At 42.4% G+C, this 22,933-nt stretch overlaps 2 protein-coding genes across 5 annotated transcripts in view; one reads left to right on the forward strand and one right to left on the reverse strand.

The window, feature by feature from the left end:
• MCPH1 (microcephalin 1) overlaps nucleotides 1-22,933 on the forward strand; it is a 1,335,298-nt gene that overhangs the window by 850,972 nt on the left and 461,393 nt on the right. The window lies entirely within an intron of this gene.
• ANGPT2 (angiopoietin 2) overlaps nucleotides 1-22,933 on the reverse strand; it is a 147,664-nt gene that overhangs the window by 28,876 nt on the left and 95,855 nt on the right. The window contains exon 5 of the mRNA XM_085610821.1: nucleotides 3,085-3,215. Within this exon, the coding sequence (XP_085466947.1) occupies nucleotides 3,085-3,215 (131 nt within the window). The remainder of the gene's footprint in view (nucleotides 1-3,084; nucleotides 3,216-22,933) is intronic.

Below are 22,933 nucleotides of genomic sequence, written 5' to 3' on the forward strand. Positions count from 1 at the left end.
TTTTGCAGCAGTGTTACTCATGTTATATTTGTGTTCCATGCCAAGCAGCTTGTTGAGTGGCTCAGACAGCAAAGGCCTGAGAGGCTGACATCTGCGAAGGAAATACCCAACACAGAGTACATGGTGCTGAACTGCTGCCCTCCCAGAGGAAACGGAAATATTCCTCATCACCCTGGTGGTGGCGGCAATAACATGGCCCACTGAAAGCCGTATTCACAGCTCGCCTGCGCCCTCGGCGTATATTTCAACGTTTGCAACATTTGGAAATTGTTTGACAGTTGAATTAGGGAAGTAAAATATGCAATGTCTTCTTCAATATACAGGACACTTACACTGTGATGGGGGAGGAAACCCGTTGTATGCGCAGAAACAATTTGTTTATGAGACCTCTGGGAGGTCAAAGGTGGTGTAAAGAGGAAGAGCGGAAAAAACATATACAGACACTGGGAAGTTATGCCAAGTGAACGGGGGTCATTCTGTTTCCTGGCTGGAATGGTAATTTAATGCGACACTGACATCTTGTACGGCACAAAATGGGAACACATGTACTGCAGAATTGAAAACAATTATGTGCTTTGATTTTTTTAAAAAGTCGATCTGCGAATCTTCCAGAAATGTGCTCAGAGAACAGCTTTTGTTTCTGCAGATCTGCTCCTAAAACACATCATGCTTTAAAATGAATTGCAGGAGCTCTTTAATGTCTTTTGAAGTAGTCCCTTGACAGCTGAGATAATTTTGGAAGAACCACTCTAAAGCAACGCTGCCTAGGGCGAGCGCTGAAACACTCCATCATGCTTTGATTTTGCTGAGATAACCTGAAATGGGCTCGTTAGGGTTTTACACTCCTTTCTCATTGGTGGGAAGGCTGTTGCTAACACTCACATGGCATGAAGCGCTTTTATATTTATTCATCATGTGTGTCAGCGTGTTGTGTCCTTTCAGAGCAGCTAGTTGAGCCCTGTCACACCCGCATAGGTGTAGGCGCGCCCCCTCGTCTCATACGTGATTCCCCTGGTGTATGTGAGCCCCCCTGGTGTACGTGAGCCCCCCTGGTGTATGTGAGCCCCCCTGGTGTATGTGAGCCCCCCTGGTGTACGTGAGCCCCCCAGGTATACGTGAGCCCCCCTGGTGTACGTGAGCCCCCCAGGTATACGTGAGCCCCCTGGTATACGTGAGCCCCCCTGATGCCAGTTTACTCTGTAAAATCACTCTAGCTTGTCTTTACCAGGGTCTTGATAAGTTTACCTCGGGTGCGGAAACACAAAAGTAACGTTATAGATGCCATTGTATTACAGGGTACAAGTGATTGAAATAAATAATCGTTCATGATGAATTACAAAGCTTAACCCATGAAAAGAACAGAACGAATACACTGGAAGCAAATGCAAGGAAAACATACACCATATTTTTTGCAGCAGTGAAATGTGCCTAGTATTGCACGCTTGTCACACTGCTAAAACCATTTATGTAGGGTAGGAACACTGCAGCTAAAGGGCTGCTCAGGGAGGCCATGACATGCCTCTAGATGTGCTTTGACTCTGGAGCTGAGATGCCAGTGAGCTTAGTTTGAGGAAGACCTTCCACTCATTTCTGGTGTCCAGGTAGATGAACTAGTTTCAAGCCTGGTTGGTTACACTGACAAGGGTTTCATGACATTGACCTTTACGAGTCATATCCTGAGCATGTTTGATTGGTCCATAGCGAGAGAGGTCATCATGTTTACTCCTAGCACCTTTGGGGTGTGGGTAGTCCATTGGTCCATAGGGGTAGTGTTCCCTTTTATGGATTACCATATCAGACACTAAGGTACTGCAAGTTACTTGTGTACAGTGGTTTGGGTCTGGCTATCCCCCTGCTTGGGCTAGACTGCAAGACACTCCAGAGGTCACAGAGTAGCCCTGTCACTTTAGCCCTTTATTGCAATAAAATAACTTTAGGGTCAAAGCTTTACTTGCCATGGTTATGCACAAGTTAGGCGTTTTTCACATTGTGTATCACCTAGACATGGTGTCACCTGTCTAATAGTTGTGAACCTGAACATTTTGATTGTTACCACTGCGCCTTACGCAGAAACTCCATTCAGATTTTTTTCAGTGCTGCGATCAGTGTATAGTAATCAGAATGTAATATCTAATAAAATGCACAATATATGTATTAATAGTGTTGTAAGTGTTTTGTAGATTGTCAACTGTCTAATTTAAGGAGTATGACAGACCGATGTGTTTACTAAGTCGAACACACTTTTGGTGAGAAATTGTTGATAAGGTTGAGAACTTTTATAAATCACTTTCAATATGCAATTTCAGCCTTTCTTCCACCTTTATCCGAGATGCATTTAATTATAGGGAGCTATATTCATTTTACCATGTGATGTTGGAAAGCCTTTGTATTCTAAGAAGCATGCACGATAAAGCCATAGGTCCTCGCCTAAGTATGGTAGGCCGTTCGCCAAATGGAGGATGTGGCACCACTTTACCCGGCAGACTGTATTTTAAGTTTCTTGCCATGTAAGCTGCCTCTTTTCATCAAATTTTGATGAGAAAAGCAATCAACAGTCAGCCCATCATTCCATGGCAACTCGAGGGACTGGATAGCACTTTTATACTGTCCTCGGAAAATGGCAAATGAATGTCCTCACACACCGGAAGTTTATCCATGTGTGCCAAGGGCCTTTTATTCACTTTTGCTGCATGGAACTTCCATGGTTCCCATAGGAGTTTCAGAAAGCAAAAAAAGCTGTCCTGCCTTTTGGTGCTATTTCTACCAGGGGTCTGACCACTTCAGGGGTTTTCCTGTAGGTGGACTAGTGGCTGTGCCTTTGGGAAAATTGACATCCCTGATCTTTAAATTAGGCAGGGGATGCATGAGGTAGAAGAAGGGGCATCCACCAGATAATGGCACGTGCCTCACTACTGCTCACCTCTAAATGATCAAACTAGTCCCCAACTGCACTTTGAGAAAACGCCTTTGAACTCTGATCTCACCTTGGTAGAAATCCACAGCATTGCGTGATGGAGGAACATAAAGCCAATATATCTGAGATGTGGCAGTACATTGTGCAAAGTTTGAGGAAGGATGTCCTACCTTGATGGTGTCTGTTGTATTGTTGAGAGTTAAGGTATAGATGCCACTGGTGGTAAGCCCCGATTTGTAAGCTTGAGCGCAGTCTCTGAAACTGAGTTGCTCCTCTTTAGTCAAAAAAGTAGTCTTGACGGCTAAAATGAAGGGAAATCATCTTTTATCTGCTTGGTACACAATATGGCAGAACAAAAAAGAAGCATTTAAAACAAGACGAAATAACTCACACCACCTGATGTCAATATGCTGGTAATACAAATATTAGATAACAAGTAGCGCTAATATACAATTTATAGATATACAGGTGCTTTCTAGCGAGCAAGTTTATTATGTCAATATATAATCACAGGAAAAAATGATTCTTATTGGTACAAAGCATAGGCAGAATTGGCTTTGAATTACTGTAGTCTGAAAAAATAGTTTTAACACAAGGATGGCTACAAACAATAACAATAAAGAATGAATATTGGCCAAGGTAAGTACTAGCCCACCAGTGAATGTCTTTTTGGCAGAAATTCCCATTTGATCGCTCACAGTGCAAGATAGCCAGTGACTGAAGTGAGCTTACCCATTGCCATATGGCGTGGTGGGTAAGCAAAATGTGAATGGCAGTTAAACAGGCCAACGGATGAAGAAAGTGGATCCAAAGCTCCCCTATATATCATATATATATATATATATATATATATGTGTGTGTATTTGTGAATCTTTAGGTCTGCCATTAGCCAAGACCTTTCCATCTTGCTACAATTATATATATCACACTTACTTAAGAGCAGCCAGATCTCTTCATCCACTGGTATGTCTTTGTGTCATTTACATTTGTCTTATGTACACTACAGCATGCACCATGAAACGGTGGGTCAGTCCTCTTCAGCCATTGGCTAGGTTCACTGTTAGAAATGGGGGTCTCTAGTTGGCAATGGTTTGCACCTTGTTGAAATAGGGACCCTTCCTTCTACTCAGGATAAGGGGGATGCACTACTGCTCACCCCCTTGGTAGCTTGGCACAAGCAGTCAGGCTTATCTCAGAGGCAGTGTTTAAAGCATTTGCACAAAACCAACAGTAATACAGCGAACACACCACACCAGTTTTAGAAGAATAATATTTTATCTGTGCGAACAAGACCAAAATGATTTAAAAAATCTACCAAACAGTGCTCAGAAATATCAATAATCAAAAATAGCCAGGGCTATCAAGGTGTTGTGAACAACAAATCCAAACAGTTCTGGCTGACTGCGGCCTCACTGGCCTGCTACTGCTTCGAGAAGAACCGCAAAACAGTACCTTTAGAAATGCGGTGCGTTGGCCACCTCTTGTTGAGCCCCGAAGAGCATGCGGTTCTGGTGATCGGTGCAGGAGTCGTCAGGCCCTGGAAGTCACACTCATTGCAGATCAAAGTCCTCACAGTTGAAGTTGGGAGCGCCGGCGATGGCAGGCGTCGGGGCTGCGGTGCCCTCAGGTCGAGGTGCAGGCAGTGGCACAGTGACGGTCATCCAGCAGCTTCGGTGAGACCAGGGCTGCGGTGCAAAGTGATGCAGTGCTCATCGTGGTGCTGGCAGGTCACAGTGCAAGCAACTGCATCATCATTGCAGACAGTGACATTTTAAGGCATGGGCAAAGTGGGCTCTGACCCAGGGCCCCACCCTTCCTGGGGGCCCCCCTGAGTGAGTCTTTCATTGATGAAGTTAAATAATTCTTAAACAGATGATTGTATATAGCTTTTTCCTTCAATTTATTTTTTAATGAGGGGAATGTGTGAGAGTCCATAGCAGACATTTTACAGACAAATGGTGTGTTTGTTTCATGCAACATCCATAAAAAAGTTTCTTTTAGTTCAAAACAGGTCCTCACATGGGAGGGGGCACAGAGATTATTTGTAGTAATATTAGTGATCTGGTACTGTGTTACAGTATTGAAAACCACATCACTATCCCTGAATATTAGATGTAAACACATTTTGAATTTGGACCAGTGTGCTTGTGCACTGTCAGTGACTTGGCCAAAGACGGCATGAAAGAGCTGTAACTGGATCAAAAACTCAAATCTGTTCCTGACAGGGGCCCCCGAAATATGTTTGGCCCAGGGCCCCCAAAATCCTTAAGCCGTCCATGGTTGCGGAAGCACTGTTATCAGCTGATGAACTGAAGTCGATGGCCCCGGCATCGGTAGGCCAATGCTGCGGTGTGGGATGAGGGTGGTGCATCATGTAACTTACGAGCCGTTCCCTCAACCCATTTGCGCGTGGAGCAGCGTTGTCAGTGATACCAGGGCAGTGGCATGAAGCAAGGCGATGCAGAGTGCAGTGCCCACAGCTCGCAGTGCCCATAGGTCACGGTGCAAGCAGTGGCATCAGATGGCATCGTCGGTGAGACCAGGGTTTTGGTGCGAGGTGTGGCGGTGCCCTTTGTGGTGCCTTCAGGATACTGAGTCGGTAGCAGCATCGTTGATGGCCTCGGGTTGCTTTTTGTTCTGTTGCAGCACAAAATACACAGTACCCAGTGCTGGTAGCAGATGAACTTTAAGTCTTTGCTGTTCCTGAGTCTTTTTGAACAGGGGGCAAGCTCTACCTCAAACCCTTGGAGAAACTCACACAAAGAAGTTGCAGAAGGTTCAGTCCAGTCCTTTCTCTGACCAAGACAGAAGCAGCCACTGCAGGCCAACACAGCAAAGTGGTAGTTCCTCCTCACAGCTTCTCCAGCTCTTCTTCTGGCAGTCGTCTTGGTTCCAAAAGTGTTCTCTGAAAGTTTTTTATCTTCCTGAGATTTCCAACAGGAGGCAAGCTCAACTTCAAGCTCTTGGAGAAAATACTAACAGAAGGATGATGAAAGTACAATCCAGTCCTTTCCCTGCCCCAGACAGAAGCAGCAAGCAGCAGGCCAACACAGCAGATCACACAGCACAGTGGCCATTCCTCCTGACAGCTTTTCCAGCTCTTCTTCCTGGCAGGTTCCTTAGTTCAGCAGTAATCTAAAGTTCTGGGGTCTGGGCCCCAATATTTATACTCAGATTCTCTTTGTTCTTTTTGACAGAGAGTGTCTGTATGCTCAGCCCAAACCAGTTCTGTCCTCCCTGGTCCAGCTTCCCGGTAGAATCATTGTGCATTGTGCAGAAGCAAGGGAGACCAGGCCCATTCAGGTGCAAGAAAATCTCACCCCACTACTCTAAATGTAGACAAGGTATATTCAGCCCAGCCCTGACTCATCCAGGAAAGGCAGGACACACCTCGACTCTCCCAGTAGCTGTCTACAGTGAATGCACATCCCGAGCCACTCCAAAGCCAGATAGTCAATCAACAACCCAGCAGAGGCACACAGGATGGCTAAGCAAGAAAATACCAACTTTCTTAAAGTGATATTTTCAAACACACAACATAAAATCATCTTTACTAAAAATGTACTTTTACATTCCGAGTTCAGGCATACTAAACTCCATTTCTTTATATTGTCCCAATGGAAAGTTATACTTGTAAGATGTTAGAAAGTATCTCCCATTCTATCCTATTGGACAGATAGCCTTATAATAGTGAAAAATGAAATATAATGTATTTCACTATCAGGACATGCCACACACACCAGTCATGGTCTACCTTTCACACACATGGCACTCTGCCCATAGGGGTATCTTGGGCCTAACTTAGGGGTGACTTACATGTAATAAAAGTGAAGGTCAGGACCTGGCAAGTGAGTGCACTTGCCAGGACGACATGGCAGTCACAACTGAATGTAGACACTGCCGTTGCAGGTCTGAGAACCCTTTGAAAGGCTGCTTGTGTGGGTGGCACAATCAGTGCTACTGGCCCACTTGCAGCATTTGATTTACAGGCCATGGGCACACACAGTTCACTTTACTAGGGACTTATTAGTAACTTAGTAGTACCTCAAATAAGCCAAACATGGAAATACTAATCTATTTACATAATTTACCAGGAGAGCATATGCACTTTAGCACTGAATAAAAGTGGAAAAGAGCCCAGAGTCCTAAAACCAACAAAAATAGGGTGAAAATCAGGAAGCCAAAAAGCAAAAAGTCTGGGCGTAATCCTGCTGAAAAAGCCAAGTCTAAAAAAAAGCATGCTTTAGGACATTAAAACACAAATAGTTTTGCTTTTACCCAATGTTTATTTTTTAACTTGGTAATGGCCCAGCATCTCCTAAAAAATAAACTTTCACAAAAACCCTGACAAAACAAGCTTTGACAAAGCCTGAAGACTGGCGACCAACATCTGACCTAGTGCATCTGACCCAATGCATATTATGATAACATGAGGTCGTCGAGATAGCTTAAACTATCTGTAGGAATAGCCCTAAAAAGGGTCTACGTTGCAACAGAAACATTGGAATTAGGCATATTGAAGAGAAAAAAAACGGGGCTGGGATTTAGGAAAATTCCAATGCTTCCCGCACATACTATTGAAATACAAGGTCTAGGTAAACAAAATACAAAAAATAGTTTACTTGAGCAGTTTAAGTTTTGCAAACAGATGTGGTAGCGAGCTAATGAATGCATGTTATTTATTTACTTTACTTCAATCAGTATTTGCGTGTTGTGAATACATTGTCACGACCAATAATACAGAAAATTCCACAGAGCTTGCATAGGTAAGCAGAGAAGCCAAACAGGAACAGTTGTGCAGGCGCGAGACTGTCAACAACACAGAAACATAACAGGAAGCTTCTGCTTCCTACTCTTTTCTTCAGCGGCCATGTTTCTGTTTTACTGCTTTCATTGTGTACCAGCGGAAAGATTATTATGCGCACTTGTGCACCGTTGTTGTGAAAAGATGGTAACAGATAATATCTTCAACTACTCAATTTTGAGACTTCGAAAGTCATTGGTGCAATGTAAAAAGCATTCCAGATCTTTATTAACTTTATCGTTATTTGGCAGTCCGTATAAAGTTGGTTCAAGTTAACATCAAAATGTAGTTGCAAATTCTTTGTCACTATGAAGGCACAGATGTTAAGGAGGGAAATATTACAGTGTAAATGGTGGGATTTTATATCAATAAAGTCAGTATTTTGAAAGGAGTCATTTGCTAAGTCTAGGTTCAAGTTAACTCCAGCAGCTTCACTTTTCAAATCATGGTGAGGTATTTTCACTGCCTGGTAGATAAGTTCTCCCCTCTTATATGGCCAAAAATCCAAGCAGCATGCTTTCGATAACTTCATTTCAAAGGCATGAGTGAATTGAGAAATTGAAGAAATTCTTAATAAGGGCCTATGACCTCCTGAACTAGCAATACAGAAGGTGGCATTTACTCCTCGCTGGCTTCCTATGAGCCTGTATCGTGTCCATGCTTATTGCACAACAGCTGAGAACTATATTGAACCTATGATCCAGACATCTTTGAGGAGTCTTAGATTACAGGACACACACAGGTATGTCCACCTGCAAACACCCATCTTCTGTGGAAGTGGACCAGGAACTGCCCCCAGGTTTAAACACTAGAAATGGCAGAACTTCATTTGCAGATGAGGCCATGGTGGTGATTGTGGTTGCATGGTGAGTATCTGAGAACCGATTTACCTCCTGGGAACAGGTTGGAATGAGGGAACAGTTGGAAATTGCTTAACCAAGTCTGTCCCACTAAAAAGGTTTTCGAGGGCATCTTATTCCTATTTCTGGTTATACAAATATACAGCATTGAGCGTTGGCTTATGTTGAAGGGACCTCAGAGCTGGATAGAGGTTTGACATCTGTGACAATCACTTTACCTGTTAAATGGATGATTCCATTCATTGTTTACCTTCACTGGATGAACTGCCGTCAAGGACAAACAGCACCTTCCAGCTTGTGGTGGGAAGCTCATCCAGCCTGTGTCCAAAAGCAGGCAGGTTATTCGAATCTCCAATTGTTTGCCAGGTGTGTAAAGGAGGAGCTGCTTCAGATTCACATGAGAGGGGCCTTACATAGTTGACTTAAGACGTCCTCAACAGAGTGGTAGTGTCTACTAGATAGATATATTTTATTTGCACAATTAATTAAAATCTTTGCAATTCACACAAAAAAACATAAAAAGCACTTTCTGCTCTCAATTTAAAAGAAAAAGGAAATTCATAGCTGACACAGCAGAGGTTCATGGGTAGTATCTGCCGGTAAAATTGAGTTAATCTTAATCACAAATTTTACGAATCGGGCGGCCATCTGAGCTGAGTCCCCCTTCATACACTCCGCTAAGGCTTCTTGGCATGTCCGCACGTTAAGAATTCCCTAGATGGGGTGCAACCAAAAAGTTCGAAGGGGGAGTAAAGTTCTACAGATGCACAAAACGTGTGTTAAGTTTTCTTCCCCGTTGTTGCCGAAGCGGCACTGGGAGGACATATCTGCCTTGTACCTCTGTCCATATTTGTATGCCACCAGGGGGATTAGTCCAAAGTGTAGTCTCATTAACTGGTGTTTCACTGATGGCTTCATGGAGGATGACAGATAGTGTGGTAGGGTTTTTAGGTCATAAAGTTTTGACGCCCAGCTGCCATGTTATAGCTTTTTCAAGGATAATGCATTGTGTTCCACTGAAAGTATCTTTGCTTGTTTGGTCAGAGCTTTGGAGGCAACCCCTATCGGCAGCGAGCTCACCTATAGATCATGAGCTTCTAATGCGTCCAAGCAGAATGTTAAAAATGTATTCCAGGAAGTGCTGGGATTATTTAACAGTGACCAGATGCAACTCTTTAGTGTGGAGGCGTGAGCCATTTTGCTTTTTGCACAGTAGGCAATGAATCTTGCTTTCATAATGCAATGTTGGGAGAACAAGCGGAACTCCATACGGATTTGGGCATGAGAGGTCGAAATGGGTAGGTGAAACACTCATCGGAAACAGGCTGATTGCATTCTGTCCAACCAAGTGAACATTTTGTCTTTAAAAGTAGTGGCGCCAAAGGCTATTGTGGATAGTAGTTTGGCATCTATCACTCTAATTAACGGGGTGAAGTCTGGAGAATGTAGAGCTTTCTTGGTTCGTAGGAAGGCCCCCTCCAGGCTGCGAGCCACACTTTGCATTGCAGCGATTTGTGGACCCGAGCTCCCTCTGTGGTCTATCCAGACTCCAAGATATTTATATATGGCGACTACCTCTATAGGTTTCCCAGCGATGTACCAGGGGCACTGTCTTCCTCGACTTCTCAAGACTATCATCACCTTGGTTGTAGAGATATTAATCTTCAGTGCATTAGTTTCACAATATGTTGCCAAGGAATCAAAAAGTCGTTGAAGGCCCACCTGTGTTTGAGCAAGGAGAATCGTATCATGTACATATTGCATTGACTGGATTTTAACAGATGCGATTCTTGGTGGGAAAGCTTGAGAGCAGGCCAGCCACTCCGGTAAATCTGCGAGGTACAAATTAAAGAGTAGAGGGGCAAAAATGCAACCCTGCTTTAGGCCTCTGTTGGTCATGATTTTTTTGGTAGTAGACCAGCCAGCGGAGACCTTTATTTTGACCCAAGTATCGGAGTACAGAGCGATAAAGGCATTCAGTAGGGTCTGCGGAATGCCACATTTGAACAATTTCTCCCAGAGCCTGGGGCGGACAATTTTGTCAAATGCCTTTTGGAAATCGATAAATCCCAAGAACAGCGATTTTCCATTTGTTGCAAGTGTAACTTCAATCATGTGGGCTAAGCAAACCAGATTGTCCTCAATGTGTCAGCCCTTTTGAAAGCCAGTTTGCGTAAAAGGTATTAATTTACGGTCTTCCGCCCAACTGGTCAGTTCTTGTAAAAAGATGCTTGCGTAGGCCTTCCCATCTACATCAAGGAGTGCAATCATCCGGTAGTTATTGGGATTAGATCGCTGACCTTTTTTGTGGATAGGGACGAGGAAAGAACCTGGCCAAGAGTCAGGAATGGGTCCACCCATTCTGCATGTCTCGAATAGGGGGGCCAAGAGCGCTGCCCACTTGTGAGTCGAAGCTTTATTTATCTTTGTTGGTAACCCATTGGGGCCGGGGGCCCCTCCTGGACGCATTTGTTTTATGATGAGGGCAACTTGATTGGGAGCGATCTTGATAGTGGGTGACGCTCCAGATTGGGGAGGGAAGTGCTATGATAATTACACCAATTATATTTGTTGAGCTCAACGTAAAGAGTTTCAATATGGGCCTCCCAATCAGTGGGGGAGACATTTGTTACGGTGGATGATTGGCCTGGTCTAGCAGTCTTGTTTACCCAGCTCCAAAATCTCTTTTGATCCTTTGATTTTATAATTTCATGGGCAAATGTCCAGTGCTGTTCTTCTTGTATCCTTTTATATTTGAACCTTGTTTTCCTATACTCTTTACGGGTGGTCAATATCTTCTCTCGTAGGGATTTGTGGTCTATGGTGGTATGTGTGCATTTACGCAATAAAGTGTTTAATTTGTGTTTAATACTCAGCATAGTGTGCTTGAAGTCGCTGAGGTGGGGTATAGATAAATGGTAATTATTTGAGCTTTTAACACTCTTTACAGATAGATTTTTTTTAAGGTCCTCCACTACCTGTTACCACAGTGGTGTAGTCAACTGGCTGCTAAACTCGTGATTCAAGTTTTCCAAAAAACTGACCAGCTTTCAATTGCCTCCTGTTGGTCCAAAGTCCACCGTAGTTTTCTGATAGGCTCCAATGTTGATTCTTTCCCAATCAGGTAGTTTTTTGGGTGGAAGCTCTGTTTGGATAGAACTTTGCACGTTAAAACGGCATGATCACTTTCCAATGAGGGGGTTACCACAAATTCTTGGACGAATTGGAAATGGGCGACCGAGATCCAAATGTAATCCAAGGTGGCCATTCTGAAGGGAGATACATGGGTGTAAGCGGCTGGCGAGTCTGACTCAAGTCTACCGTTTAAAATTCGGAGCCCTAGTTGGTTTAAGCTTACAGACACCTTTGTCCCTTGATTATCCTTCCGTTGGTACTGGCACTTTATATCTGGGATAGCCCACATTTGATTGTCCAGTGAGGTTAGAAGGGAGGGGTCCAAGCTTGTCTCCATTAGGTTGGCATTAAAGTCTCCTATAGTAAGGCTCATATTGTTCGGGAAGTGTTCAAAAAGATCTCTCATGATGGGGAGAATTTTGTTCAAAGTTGTCTCTCGCTTGATTTTAGAGGGATGTAGATAAATACAACCAAGGATAATAGTTTGTTGTTTGGTGTTATTTTTTTCCAACGGTTGTGACTGAATATTAATAAAAATGTAGTCACCTTGCCCTTCATAAATTGAGGAGACCTTTAAGGCCAAGTTGTTCTTAAGAGCGATTAATATGCCTCCTGACGCATGACCGCCTACTTGAGATGCAATTGTACGGGATTCATAAACAGTGTATTCCTCCCAGGGGGTAAATTGCAAGGACCAGGTTTCTTGCAGGGCAATAATATCATAGTTTTTTAAAAGAGACGTTGTTACTCTTTCGGCTTTTTCGTTTGTTAGCCCTCGGATTTTCCAGGAACAGATACTAAGGTGGTGAACAGTATCTTCACTAGTTTTATGTCCACTTGAGGTGTTATGTGCTTCACCCTAAGGCCTGGGAGAGCCAGGACCAGTCTTGAGAATTCTGTCGTTTTAGCGCACATTGGCGGGAGCCTCCTGTTCTGGATGTTATTTGAAGCGGGTTCCTTTTCCACGGTACTGTTTGGGTAGCCGCTAAGGAGCCACGCAAAACTGAAGTAGGCAGCTGGCTGGTTATATCACTGTTAGCCAAGGTTGGAGTGTTGTGATCCTTGGAGGCATTTGGGACTCTATCCTTTAAAAAGGCAGGGTATTTAGCTTTAGTCACAAGACTTGTCTGAATGCCCCAATCGCCCAGACGATCTTTATTCAACAGTAGGGCTGCGGCTATGTCTTTACTGTAGAAGGTTACTACCATGGTCTCATTTATTTGGCCCTGTTCTGGGGCGATAAAAGCGACACTTTCAATGTTTGTTGTTTTTATAGTTTCTAGTCCTGTAAGGTGCGAAAACAAATTTAGGAGGTTTCCTCTATTGAGGATGTCCCATTTCACTTGGGATAGATACTCTGGGTACAGTGTTAGCTTTTTACCTTCTTGTGGTGATTGGATTGTTCCAGCATCAATTAATACAGTTTTCTTTTGATGTAAAAGTTTTATTTCTGAATCATCTTTGGGCATCTTGGTCTTAGAGGGTGGTTTAGACATTCTGGTTTATTCACATTAGGGTAGTGCGGATTGACCTCATAGGGCACTAATTTCTCTTTTATTCTCCCTTGGTGGGACTCCTGCCTCTGGTCCACTATTTCCAGGGAGTTCAGTGCCTTGTTGTTTTGTTTTGTTTCGGGGCCATCTGTAAGTTTAACTTGTATGGCTATCTCCTCTGTGGCTTTTCTTATATTATGGCTCTTTTTCTGTTTCACATAAGTGTCTTAAATCGCTTTGGCTTGTGGGTTCATAGAGGGCATCCCGGCCTGTGGGCTTTCTCACACCATGTTGAGTGGAGGATCGATTGCTTGATGGGTTTGTGGGTTTATCCGAGATCTTTTGGGCTTCTCCATAATGGGCATTAAGTTCTTTTCTTTCCATACAGTTCCCAGGTTTCTCCTTTGGGCTGAACACGGTGCATTGAGGAGGTTCTGGCTTACATTGATCCATACTTTGTACAACGGTTGTTTGTACTGAAAGGCGAGTGTCTTGAATTCCTCCTCCATCGGTGTTTTTGCTGGGTGCTGAGACTGTGTTGGCTTTCGAATCATTGACATCGGGTCTGAGCCAGCGTAGTAGCACTCCATTATTTTTCCTAGCGTTGTTTAATTTCTTTAATCTCTTCTTGTTTTTCCTGGACAAATGTTGTCCTTCGGCCGGGGGTACAGTTGTCATCTTCAACGGTTTGATGGAGTCGAGCAGATTGTTAGCTCCTTTTACAGTATTGGGTTGGGAGGTAGTTACTTGAGTGGGATTTTCTTGAATGGAGTTAAAACCTCAGTAAATCACGATTTAAGGGCGTGTAATGGCCGATTTCAGTCCGATAGACCAGCGGCCCCACCTTTTGGTAGGGGAAACTATAGGTCCCACATAGACTTTTTAATGGTCTCCATGAGTCTATGGTATCTAATATTAGATTTTAAAATAGACCATAGAACAGAGAGTGACCATTTCCCCCTCCAACTGTGGTTACATCCAGAACCTTTCATACCTAATATAAATAGGGTAGCCATGCTAAATAGCCCCATAGGAGAACATCAGGTTTCAAATAATAGGCGCGTTATTAAGTGGCCCTATATTCTGGCCAAGGAAGAAACGATGATAAACATATATAATTCCTTTGCCGATATATTGGAGGAAAGCCAAATGCCTGCTCTAGGTACTCAGGATGTTCTAGATTTACACTACAAATTAGTAGATGCACTGACTCCCCATTTAAGTAAAATCTATAAAAAGGATTCGAGCCAGAAAGATAACCATCTAGCGACAACAAACCAATGGTATAATAAAGATTGTCGTAAAGCTAAGACTGACCTGATCCAGGCTGTAAAATTAAAGGACTTCCAGGGAATCCAAGATAGCAGATTAGCATATAAAAAGACATTGGCCCAAGCAAAAAAAACTTGGGACGATGCTCTCTGGGACGACCTTATAAATGCAGTCCACCAGAAAGATCAGGCCACATTCTGGAATCTAATCTCCAAGGGAAACAAAAAAGGTAGATCATCCAGGGATATATACCTCGATGAAAAAACCTGGTGTGATCACTTTTCTAAATTATATCGTAACACCAATGAGGAGTTGGCCATGGAGGACCAAGAGATTAATAGATTATCTGATAATAATACCCTCCTATATTTTAGCTTAGAAGAAACTGTTGAGGCATTACAGGCTATCAAAATGGGCAAAGCACCAGGCCCCGATAAAATTCCCGGTGACTTGCTAAAGCATGATGTAGGAATTTGGGGACCCTACATTAATTTCTTATGTAATTCCATAGCGGCTGGGACACCAATTCCTGAATCTTGGAAAGGGGCTGAAATCGTTACAATTTTTAAGAAAGGGGATCGTTATGGCCCAGCCAACTACCGCCCTATAAGTTTAATAGATCTTTTACAAAAAACTTTTGCCAGACATATTTTAAACAGACTTTTAATGTGGATAAAAGCTGATAGCTGGTCTAATAACCAAAATTGACACTAAACTAGACCAACTAAACTCCCTGATATGTAGAGCCCAAAATAATATAGCGTCAAGCCAAAGTAACAGCAGGTGTAGCTGTAACCCGATATTAAAAAAATTAGAAACCCTTCCGGAAGTAATCTCCACATTAATAGAGGACCTGATCAAGTATTTAGATTCATGTGTATTTGCTGGAAATATATTAATATAAGAAAGGGAAGTTTGTATGTAGCATTCATTGATCTAAGGGCTGCATTTGACCTTGTACCCCGTAAATTACTATGGTCCACCCTTAAAGATATGGCAGTTCCCAGTGAGTTACTTAAGGAAATAATTAGACTCCACACAGGAAATTATGCTAGAGTTAGATGGGGCAAGGGAGGAGAAATTTCAAAGGATATCCCTGTGGGTCGGGGCGTCCGCCAAGGGTGTGTGCTGGCGCCCACACTCTTCTCTCTATATGTCAACAATATACCTAACTATCTAAAAGATTGTAAACATGACTCCCCGAAATTAGGAGACGAGGTGATCACCGCATTGCTTTTTGCTGATGACACAATCCTCATCTCGCAAACTCCGCAAGGCTTACAAAACCTAGTAAACACTTTTAACAACTATTGTGTGGAGAAGGGGTTAGAAATAAACTCATCTAAAACAAAATATATGTCCATAAATCCTCAGAAATCCTTTAGAAAGAATTTGGACTTAAATAATCAGAAATTGGAATATGTGGAGAGTTTTAATTACCTGGGCATTATGCTGGATAGTATGCCCCATTGGAAAGGGCAATTGGAAAAAAGTAAATTAACTTTGAAACAAAATCTAATGCCTATCCTAAAGGTGCACGGCAGTAGTCAATCTAAAGCAATTACGCCGGCACTAGAATTATTCAAAGCAAAGGCCCAATCGGCAGCACTATACGGCGCCGAGGTCTGGGGTTACTCCTGCAACAACACTTTTAGGAAGGAAGAGAATAGCTTCATACGCAGGCTACTTAAAATACCACTAAGAACACCGATAACTCCAGTGTTCATGGATATTAACCTTAAAAGGACTGACCATCAAGCCACATTAAGGCCACTACTCTATTGGATTAGACTATGGACAACCCCTGAGCTGAGTGACTACAAGAATGGACTGCTAGAAATAATTAGGATTGATGAATATAAAAATATTCCCTGGTTAAAACATATTTCCAAGTGGTTTAGAAAGCTTGGGTTCTCCCATTTTTGGGAAAACCCTCAGAACATGTTACCAATCTCAAAAAAACTTTTGAAATCTGCTTTTTGGGTATACGTAAAGAATGAAGTATCCTCTAGCTCCACACTAGGTATACTGACGCAGAAATTCTTGTCCATTAAGGATACTCCTGTATTCGAACAATTTATGGACGAGATAAGACCACCATTAGCCAAAACACTGTATTTACAATTCAGATATGGGGTCCTGCATATTTCTGCAAATACTAATAGTTGGAGGGGCAATGAAGATGATAGAGGATTGTGTACCCTTTGCTCACAAGAAGCAAAAGAAAACGATGCTCACGTACTGTTTTTCTGCCCAGTTTATAAAAAGCCAAGGGATCGATGGATTAAACCCTTGTGTAAAAACATGGGGTTTAGACTTTTCAAAGAGGCAGAACGTACACTTAAGTCAAATACTTCACAACCAATAGTGTTCAGCTTAAGTAGATTCCTATTCAATGTATATCTTATAAGGAATCAGAAAGGATGTAAGCTATAATATTTAAAGGCTGGTTATACAACCTTCTTGCTCGGTTAGACACCATGAATTTTATTTCCTTCCCCTTTCTTAAATATATTATAATAACCTTTTAAATATTATCTGGCTTTTAACTAATTTATATTTTTTTTAGCATAGCTGTGATAGAATTTATTGTGATTGATCTCCACACTTATTGCCTGGAATATGGACTGTATTGTACATGTTTTTAATATCTATGTATGTTGCTTTTATGACAAATAAGTCGAAATAAAGCTGATTGAATGGAGTTATCAGCGCCATTTATTGTGTATATTTTGTTTGGGGTGGATTCGAGGTCTTGTTGATCAACAAGTTTCAGACATTTAATCTGATGGTCTTGGATGAGAATGGTCCGCTGTTCTATGCAATCAGGGGGGGCCATTAACATGGGACTGAGTTCTTACTTTGGAGTCGATCTCAATGTCCCCTGAGTGCTCTATACTGTGGGATTGTTGTTTTCTTAAAGTGGGCCAGTGGGAGTGTTGGTTCAATAGGGACTGGGAGAGAGTGGATTTCGGCATACGTCTACATGCCTCTTTCTTCAGGTCCTCTATTAATGTGGAGATTACTTCCGGAAGGGTTTCTAATTTTTTTAATATCGGGTTACAGCTACACCTGCTGTTACTTTGGCTTGACGCTATATTATTTTGGGCTCTACATATCAGGGAGTTTAGTTGGTCTAGTTTAGTGTCAATTTTGGTTATTAGACCAGCTATCAGCTGCAGGATATTTAATTGGGCATCCAGTTTATCTGCGTGCATATGAGCAGCGCTCGCCATTGAGTTCAAGGCTTGGTTGGTATCTGAGAGTATCATCTCGACCTTGTGTGTGGTGGGAGTATAACATGGCTCCCTAAACCTAAGTTCAGAATTTAGAGAGTCACTGGTCTTATTTTGACAATGTAGGGGAATTGAGTTTGAATTTGTAGAGCTACGAATTGTGCACGTTCGCTTTCTTTTGTTAATTTCATTTACATTTTGTTGTAAATTTTGCTGTTGATTGAAATCATCGTGGCTGGCTCTACTATTAATTATGGACATTAGAGGAGTATTAAATGGACAGTCCCTAGCACTAGTTTGATAAAGATCTTTAAGATGGTTATTAGACATTCAAATGAGAGGAGCCTTACATAGTTGACTTAAGACGTCCTCAACAGAGTGGTAGTGTCTACTAGAGAAAGGGGTTCAAAATAAGTAAAGTTCCAGCTGTTTAAGAGAGACCTTCCACCTTACCAAGCAGCACACACCTTGCTATCCATGAAGTGCCAAAGGTCCAAGCAGGCCAAATTAGGAGGAGTCTTCAAAGTACTGGAGTGAAAATCCAACTTCTATATACTCATTTTAAAATAGGTGGGCCAGCAACGCTCTGCCAATCAGACTTAATTCAGTGCTAAAGATTGTGGCACCAAATTATACAGCTTTACAAATTATATGGCCTCATTTGAAGGTATACCTCACAGTTCAGGCAGGGTCAAAGCTTGCTTGTGTTGAATATAACGTTTATATGCCAGATCCAAGTCAAATGTGATAAAACAACTACAATACTTCCTGGGTGTTCTATTTTTTGGATTTGGTTTAGGTTTTGAAAAGGCAAGGATACTTGCTCATGAAGATCTGAGTTAGAAATCTGCATGATTGGAATTCGGTTTGTAACATGAGACTAGCTGGCTGATAACCAACATGGATAGCATTCAGACCCAAGTTTTACATTATGAATGAATGAATGAATGAACTTGTAGAGCACACGAATGCCCGGAGGCGTCTTGGCGCTGTAAGTGATAAGGATCAGTAGTCTTACTTATTTCTGAATAACTACGTTTTTTAAGGATTTCCTAAATGCTAGTAAGGAAGTGGCAGATTTCAAATCCAAAGGGAGACTATTCCAATTCAAGGCAGTACAGATAACAAAGCTCCTGCCTCCCCATAAAGAACGTCTAAAGGAGGGAACAACCAGATTCCTGGCAGAGCTAGACTGCAGTGTTCTGCTGGGTAAATACCATTTCTTCAGATAATCAGGGCCATGTCCATGGAGTGCTTTGAATGCGATACATAGGGCCTTGAAGGTAATACGCTACTTTATGGGGAGAAAATGTAACCTACTTATGGCCTGGGATGCAGATTGAAATCTGGGAACATTCAGGAGCATTCGCGCTGCAGAGTTTTGCAAAATCTGAAGTTTGTTCAGGGACCTTTTTTTCAGCTTTTGGCAAAGGCCCTTGCAGTAGTCTCACCTAGATAGAACTAATGCAATGACAACTGTCTTCAATAGGTCAAAGGGAATGAATTGGGCAATTTTCTAAGCGTATAGAATGAAGCAGAAACGACAGTGCTAACTTGATCTTTAAAGATACGTTTCTCATCAACTTTAAAATGCCTAGGTTTTTTTACCTTCTTAACAGGCATTGGGAGGGTCCCTAAATCATGAGGCCACCGAGAAGGGAACCAGAAGGAAACATTGTTGCCAAATAAGATGACTTCAGTCTTAAAAGAGTTCAATTTAAGACAGTTGTCGTTCATCCAATTGCTGACTGCGCTCATGCAGTTATGGAATAACTCACCTTTATTATGGTTACTGTTAGAGAGCAAGACAATAATCTGAGTGTTGTCTGCGTAGGATACCAATGAGGACCCAAAAGATTTAAACAACCTGGCCAGGGGTGTAATATAAAGGTTAAACAGGACCAGGCTCAGTGATGAGCCCTGAGGGATCTCACAGGGCAGGAAAAAGGGCTGAGATGTAAACTCCTTAAGGGTAGCCAATTGAACACGATCTGAAAGGAAGGAATGGAGCAAGGCCAGGCCTGCATCTTTGATCCCAATGCTCTGTAAAATGTCAATCAATAGAACGTGATTGACTGCGTTAAATGCTGTGGACAAATCAAGTAAGATAAGGACTGTACTGCCACCCCTCTCTAGTATTGACCTAATTTCCTTGGTGGCCACGATTAGTGCAGTTTCGGTGCTGTGGCTGCTTCTGAATCCAAACTGTGTCTTATCTAATAGATGGTTGATCCCTATGAAAGAAGCGATATGCAGGTTCATGGCATTCTCCACCATCTTGACTGGAAAAGGAATCCAGGAGATGTGCTGATAACTTTTTGAGTCTTCCAAATTTAAATAAGGCTTTTTTTATTAGTAGGAGGACCCAGGCCGATTTCCACTGTTTAGGAAAGTGTCCTGAGATGAACATGTTGCTAAATATCTTAGTCAGGTGGAAAGCCATGATGTCAGGTGCTAGTTGGACCGTTGCTGGTGAACATGGGTTCAAAGGGGATTTCGATTTAATGGTCAGGATAGCCTGTTTTACCTGTTCTGCTGTAAGGTGATTCAATTCCCCAAGTGTTTTTTCCTGAGATCACAAGTGAGGTGGCATTACTCATAAGATCAGTAGGGTTGTTTGTGGAAAACCTATTGAAAATGTCTTCCACTTTCTTCTGAAAGAAATTAGCATGAGATTTGCAGAAAACCTGACTGCATCCTGCGGTTACAAGTAGGCTTCCTAGTAAGTTTGGTAACGCTCTGAAACAGTTCTTTAGTAGAGTTTTTAGCCAATTCAATTTGTTTATTGAAAACATCAGATTTTTCTTTCAGTGACAGGTTTTATATTCTGCAATGCAGTGTTAGTATTTTTCTTTTTCCAGCATGCTATAGTCCTTCCTCCATTGGCGTCATTAAACCAGGGTGCAGAAGTTTTTCTTCTCTTGTGTGTTCTGCTTTTGACAGGTTCAAGAATGTTAACTGCGGACTTCAGCCAGTCTGAATAGTTCATGGACAGTTGTCCTAGGTCAGATGTCTATTTTGGTTGAGTCCATGCTAGAAGCAGATTAAACTGAGAGGCCTACATTTTGTGCCAGGCATGAGAGACCTGTGTCTTATGGGGGATCTCGGAAGGGAGAGCTTTAACATGGAGCTCAATTTCACAAATTCCAGCTCTGTGATGAGTCCGGGTCAACAGGAGGGTAACCGGGCTGGTGATGAAGGGATTATTTGTAAAGATTCCATTGAGGGTATGCCCAGCCAAGTGTGTGAGGCCGTCGACTATCTGGGAAAGACCAAGACAGAACAAGGTATCTACTAGTGTTTCCGTGTCATGATCTAGTTGGTTCTCTAAATGAAAGTTAAAGTCGCCCAATATTGTAAAATCAGATTTGAGGGAAAAAGATTCTAAGAGGGAGCTGATCGCTTGTGTGAAGGTGGATCTCGGCATAGGGGGGACGATAAACGAGTAGGCCATTAACAGACTGCTTTTTTGGTTAATTCAGTGTTGAATCTACATTCTTCACATTCATTTGAGGAAGCTGGCGTAAAAATGACGGCATAGGTGTCTCAGTAGATAACAGCTTACCCGCCACCCTTTCTAAGAACGTTGTCTAATCTATAAACGGCATAACCGGGAGGTACAGCTGCAGCCATGTCTAGTCCTGACGAGGCGTCAGCCCAGGATTCAGTTACAAAAACCATGTCTAACTGATATGTGTCCAGGAACTCTATAAATTCAAATTTGTGTTTCACCAGGGACCTGGAATTAATCAGGGCACAGATGATTTTAGAGCCCAGAGGAAAGATATTCTTGCCCACAACCATTTCCGCAAGGCCCTGAGGTAGGTCATCACCTTGTGTGTTAGGATTTATGATCCTAAGACTGCATTTCTGGCATGTAGTGTGGAGGGCGTCCTTACCAAGATATGGACTCTATATAGGACAGTCGATGGCCTTACCTGATACATTGAGGGACAGATGGTCGTCTCTAGAGTAGGTCTTACGTCCCCAATTCAAATTTCAGTTCAAATAGCTTTGAACTCTTCTTGTTGGGTGTAGTCCAGTAGTATTTATTTATTTGCAACTAGAAATATACCTTAACTGCTGACTATGAGCATCCTGCCTTCGTAACCACACTCTGAGGCGCAGAGAGATCACCCCATATTCACTGGCCCTGCAATCGAAGTAACTGGACTAACAATCAAATTTAACATGATGGGTATTTTACACAGTGCATTTCATAGATAGGTCTTCTTATTTGTGGTATATACTTTTAAGCGCTATATTTCGCCCTAACCTACCAAACCGTTATTGTTCTGAGGGATGGGTGGACTTTTCATGCAGTACCTCACCTTTTAGGAGCCCCTTTATATTATCTTTTCAGTCTTTGGGCGATTCCATGTTGTTGGTTTTTGGTGGTTATAATGACCAATCTTTTTTATCTAGGGGAAGATAAGATGGTGCCAGAATTTAAAGTTCCCTATGGTAGCGGCAGAGGCAGGTGAACATTATAGGGAAAAAGGTGCAGATCTTAAGGTTAGTGTTTCAGTCCCTGCCAAAAGAATCACATATTTTCCCCCGTTCCATTCGATATGTACTTGGAAACCCTAAGTGTGATTTCAAATATGGAAGGAATAAGAATTCGGCAATATGCCAATGATTCCCAAGAATTCATGCGAATATCACCTCAGTCTCCCACTGCCTACACTATGACTCTCCCTATTACTGTTGACTATGCTTGAATGTGATTAGTTCATGCCACACTTAATATATTTTATTTTCTGTAAGCTGTGAAAAGCTCAGTCATCCATGTGGCTAGGTTCATGCTACCTAATTATAATTAATAAATAAATAAACAAGATGTAGAAAAGTACCTGCCACCTAAAAGGGCTGAGTGGCCATAAGAAGGCTGTGACAAAAGAAGCAGGGTGTAAAACCGGGAGTAATGAGAAAGAGGAGGTGCACGTCAAAAGAGGGCGGAAAAGGGTCCAAGCAGCAGAATATTATAGCGCCTATTTAGGTTACCAGTGCCAAAGAGGAACTACTGAAGATCATATATGTCATGTGAGCCCACTGTAAATAAAAGAGAAGTATTGAGGCCATATCTGTATTTCAATTCATCTGTGCCCTCAAGCTTCCCCAGGCAAGGCGTGTGAGCTCCTACAGAAAGACATGAACGCAATTCCTGTGCTCTGGCACCGGCCACAGGCTGCCACTATTCTCATATGCTGTAACAGGAG

Source organism: Triturus cristatus, chromosome 6 (assembly GCF_964204655.1).
Source record: "Triturus cristatus chromosome 6, aTriCri1.1, whole genome shotgun sequence".
Classification (NCBI taxonomy): domain Eukaryota; kingdom Metazoa; phylum Chordata; class Amphibia; order Caudata; family Salamandridae; genus Triturus; species Triturus cristatus.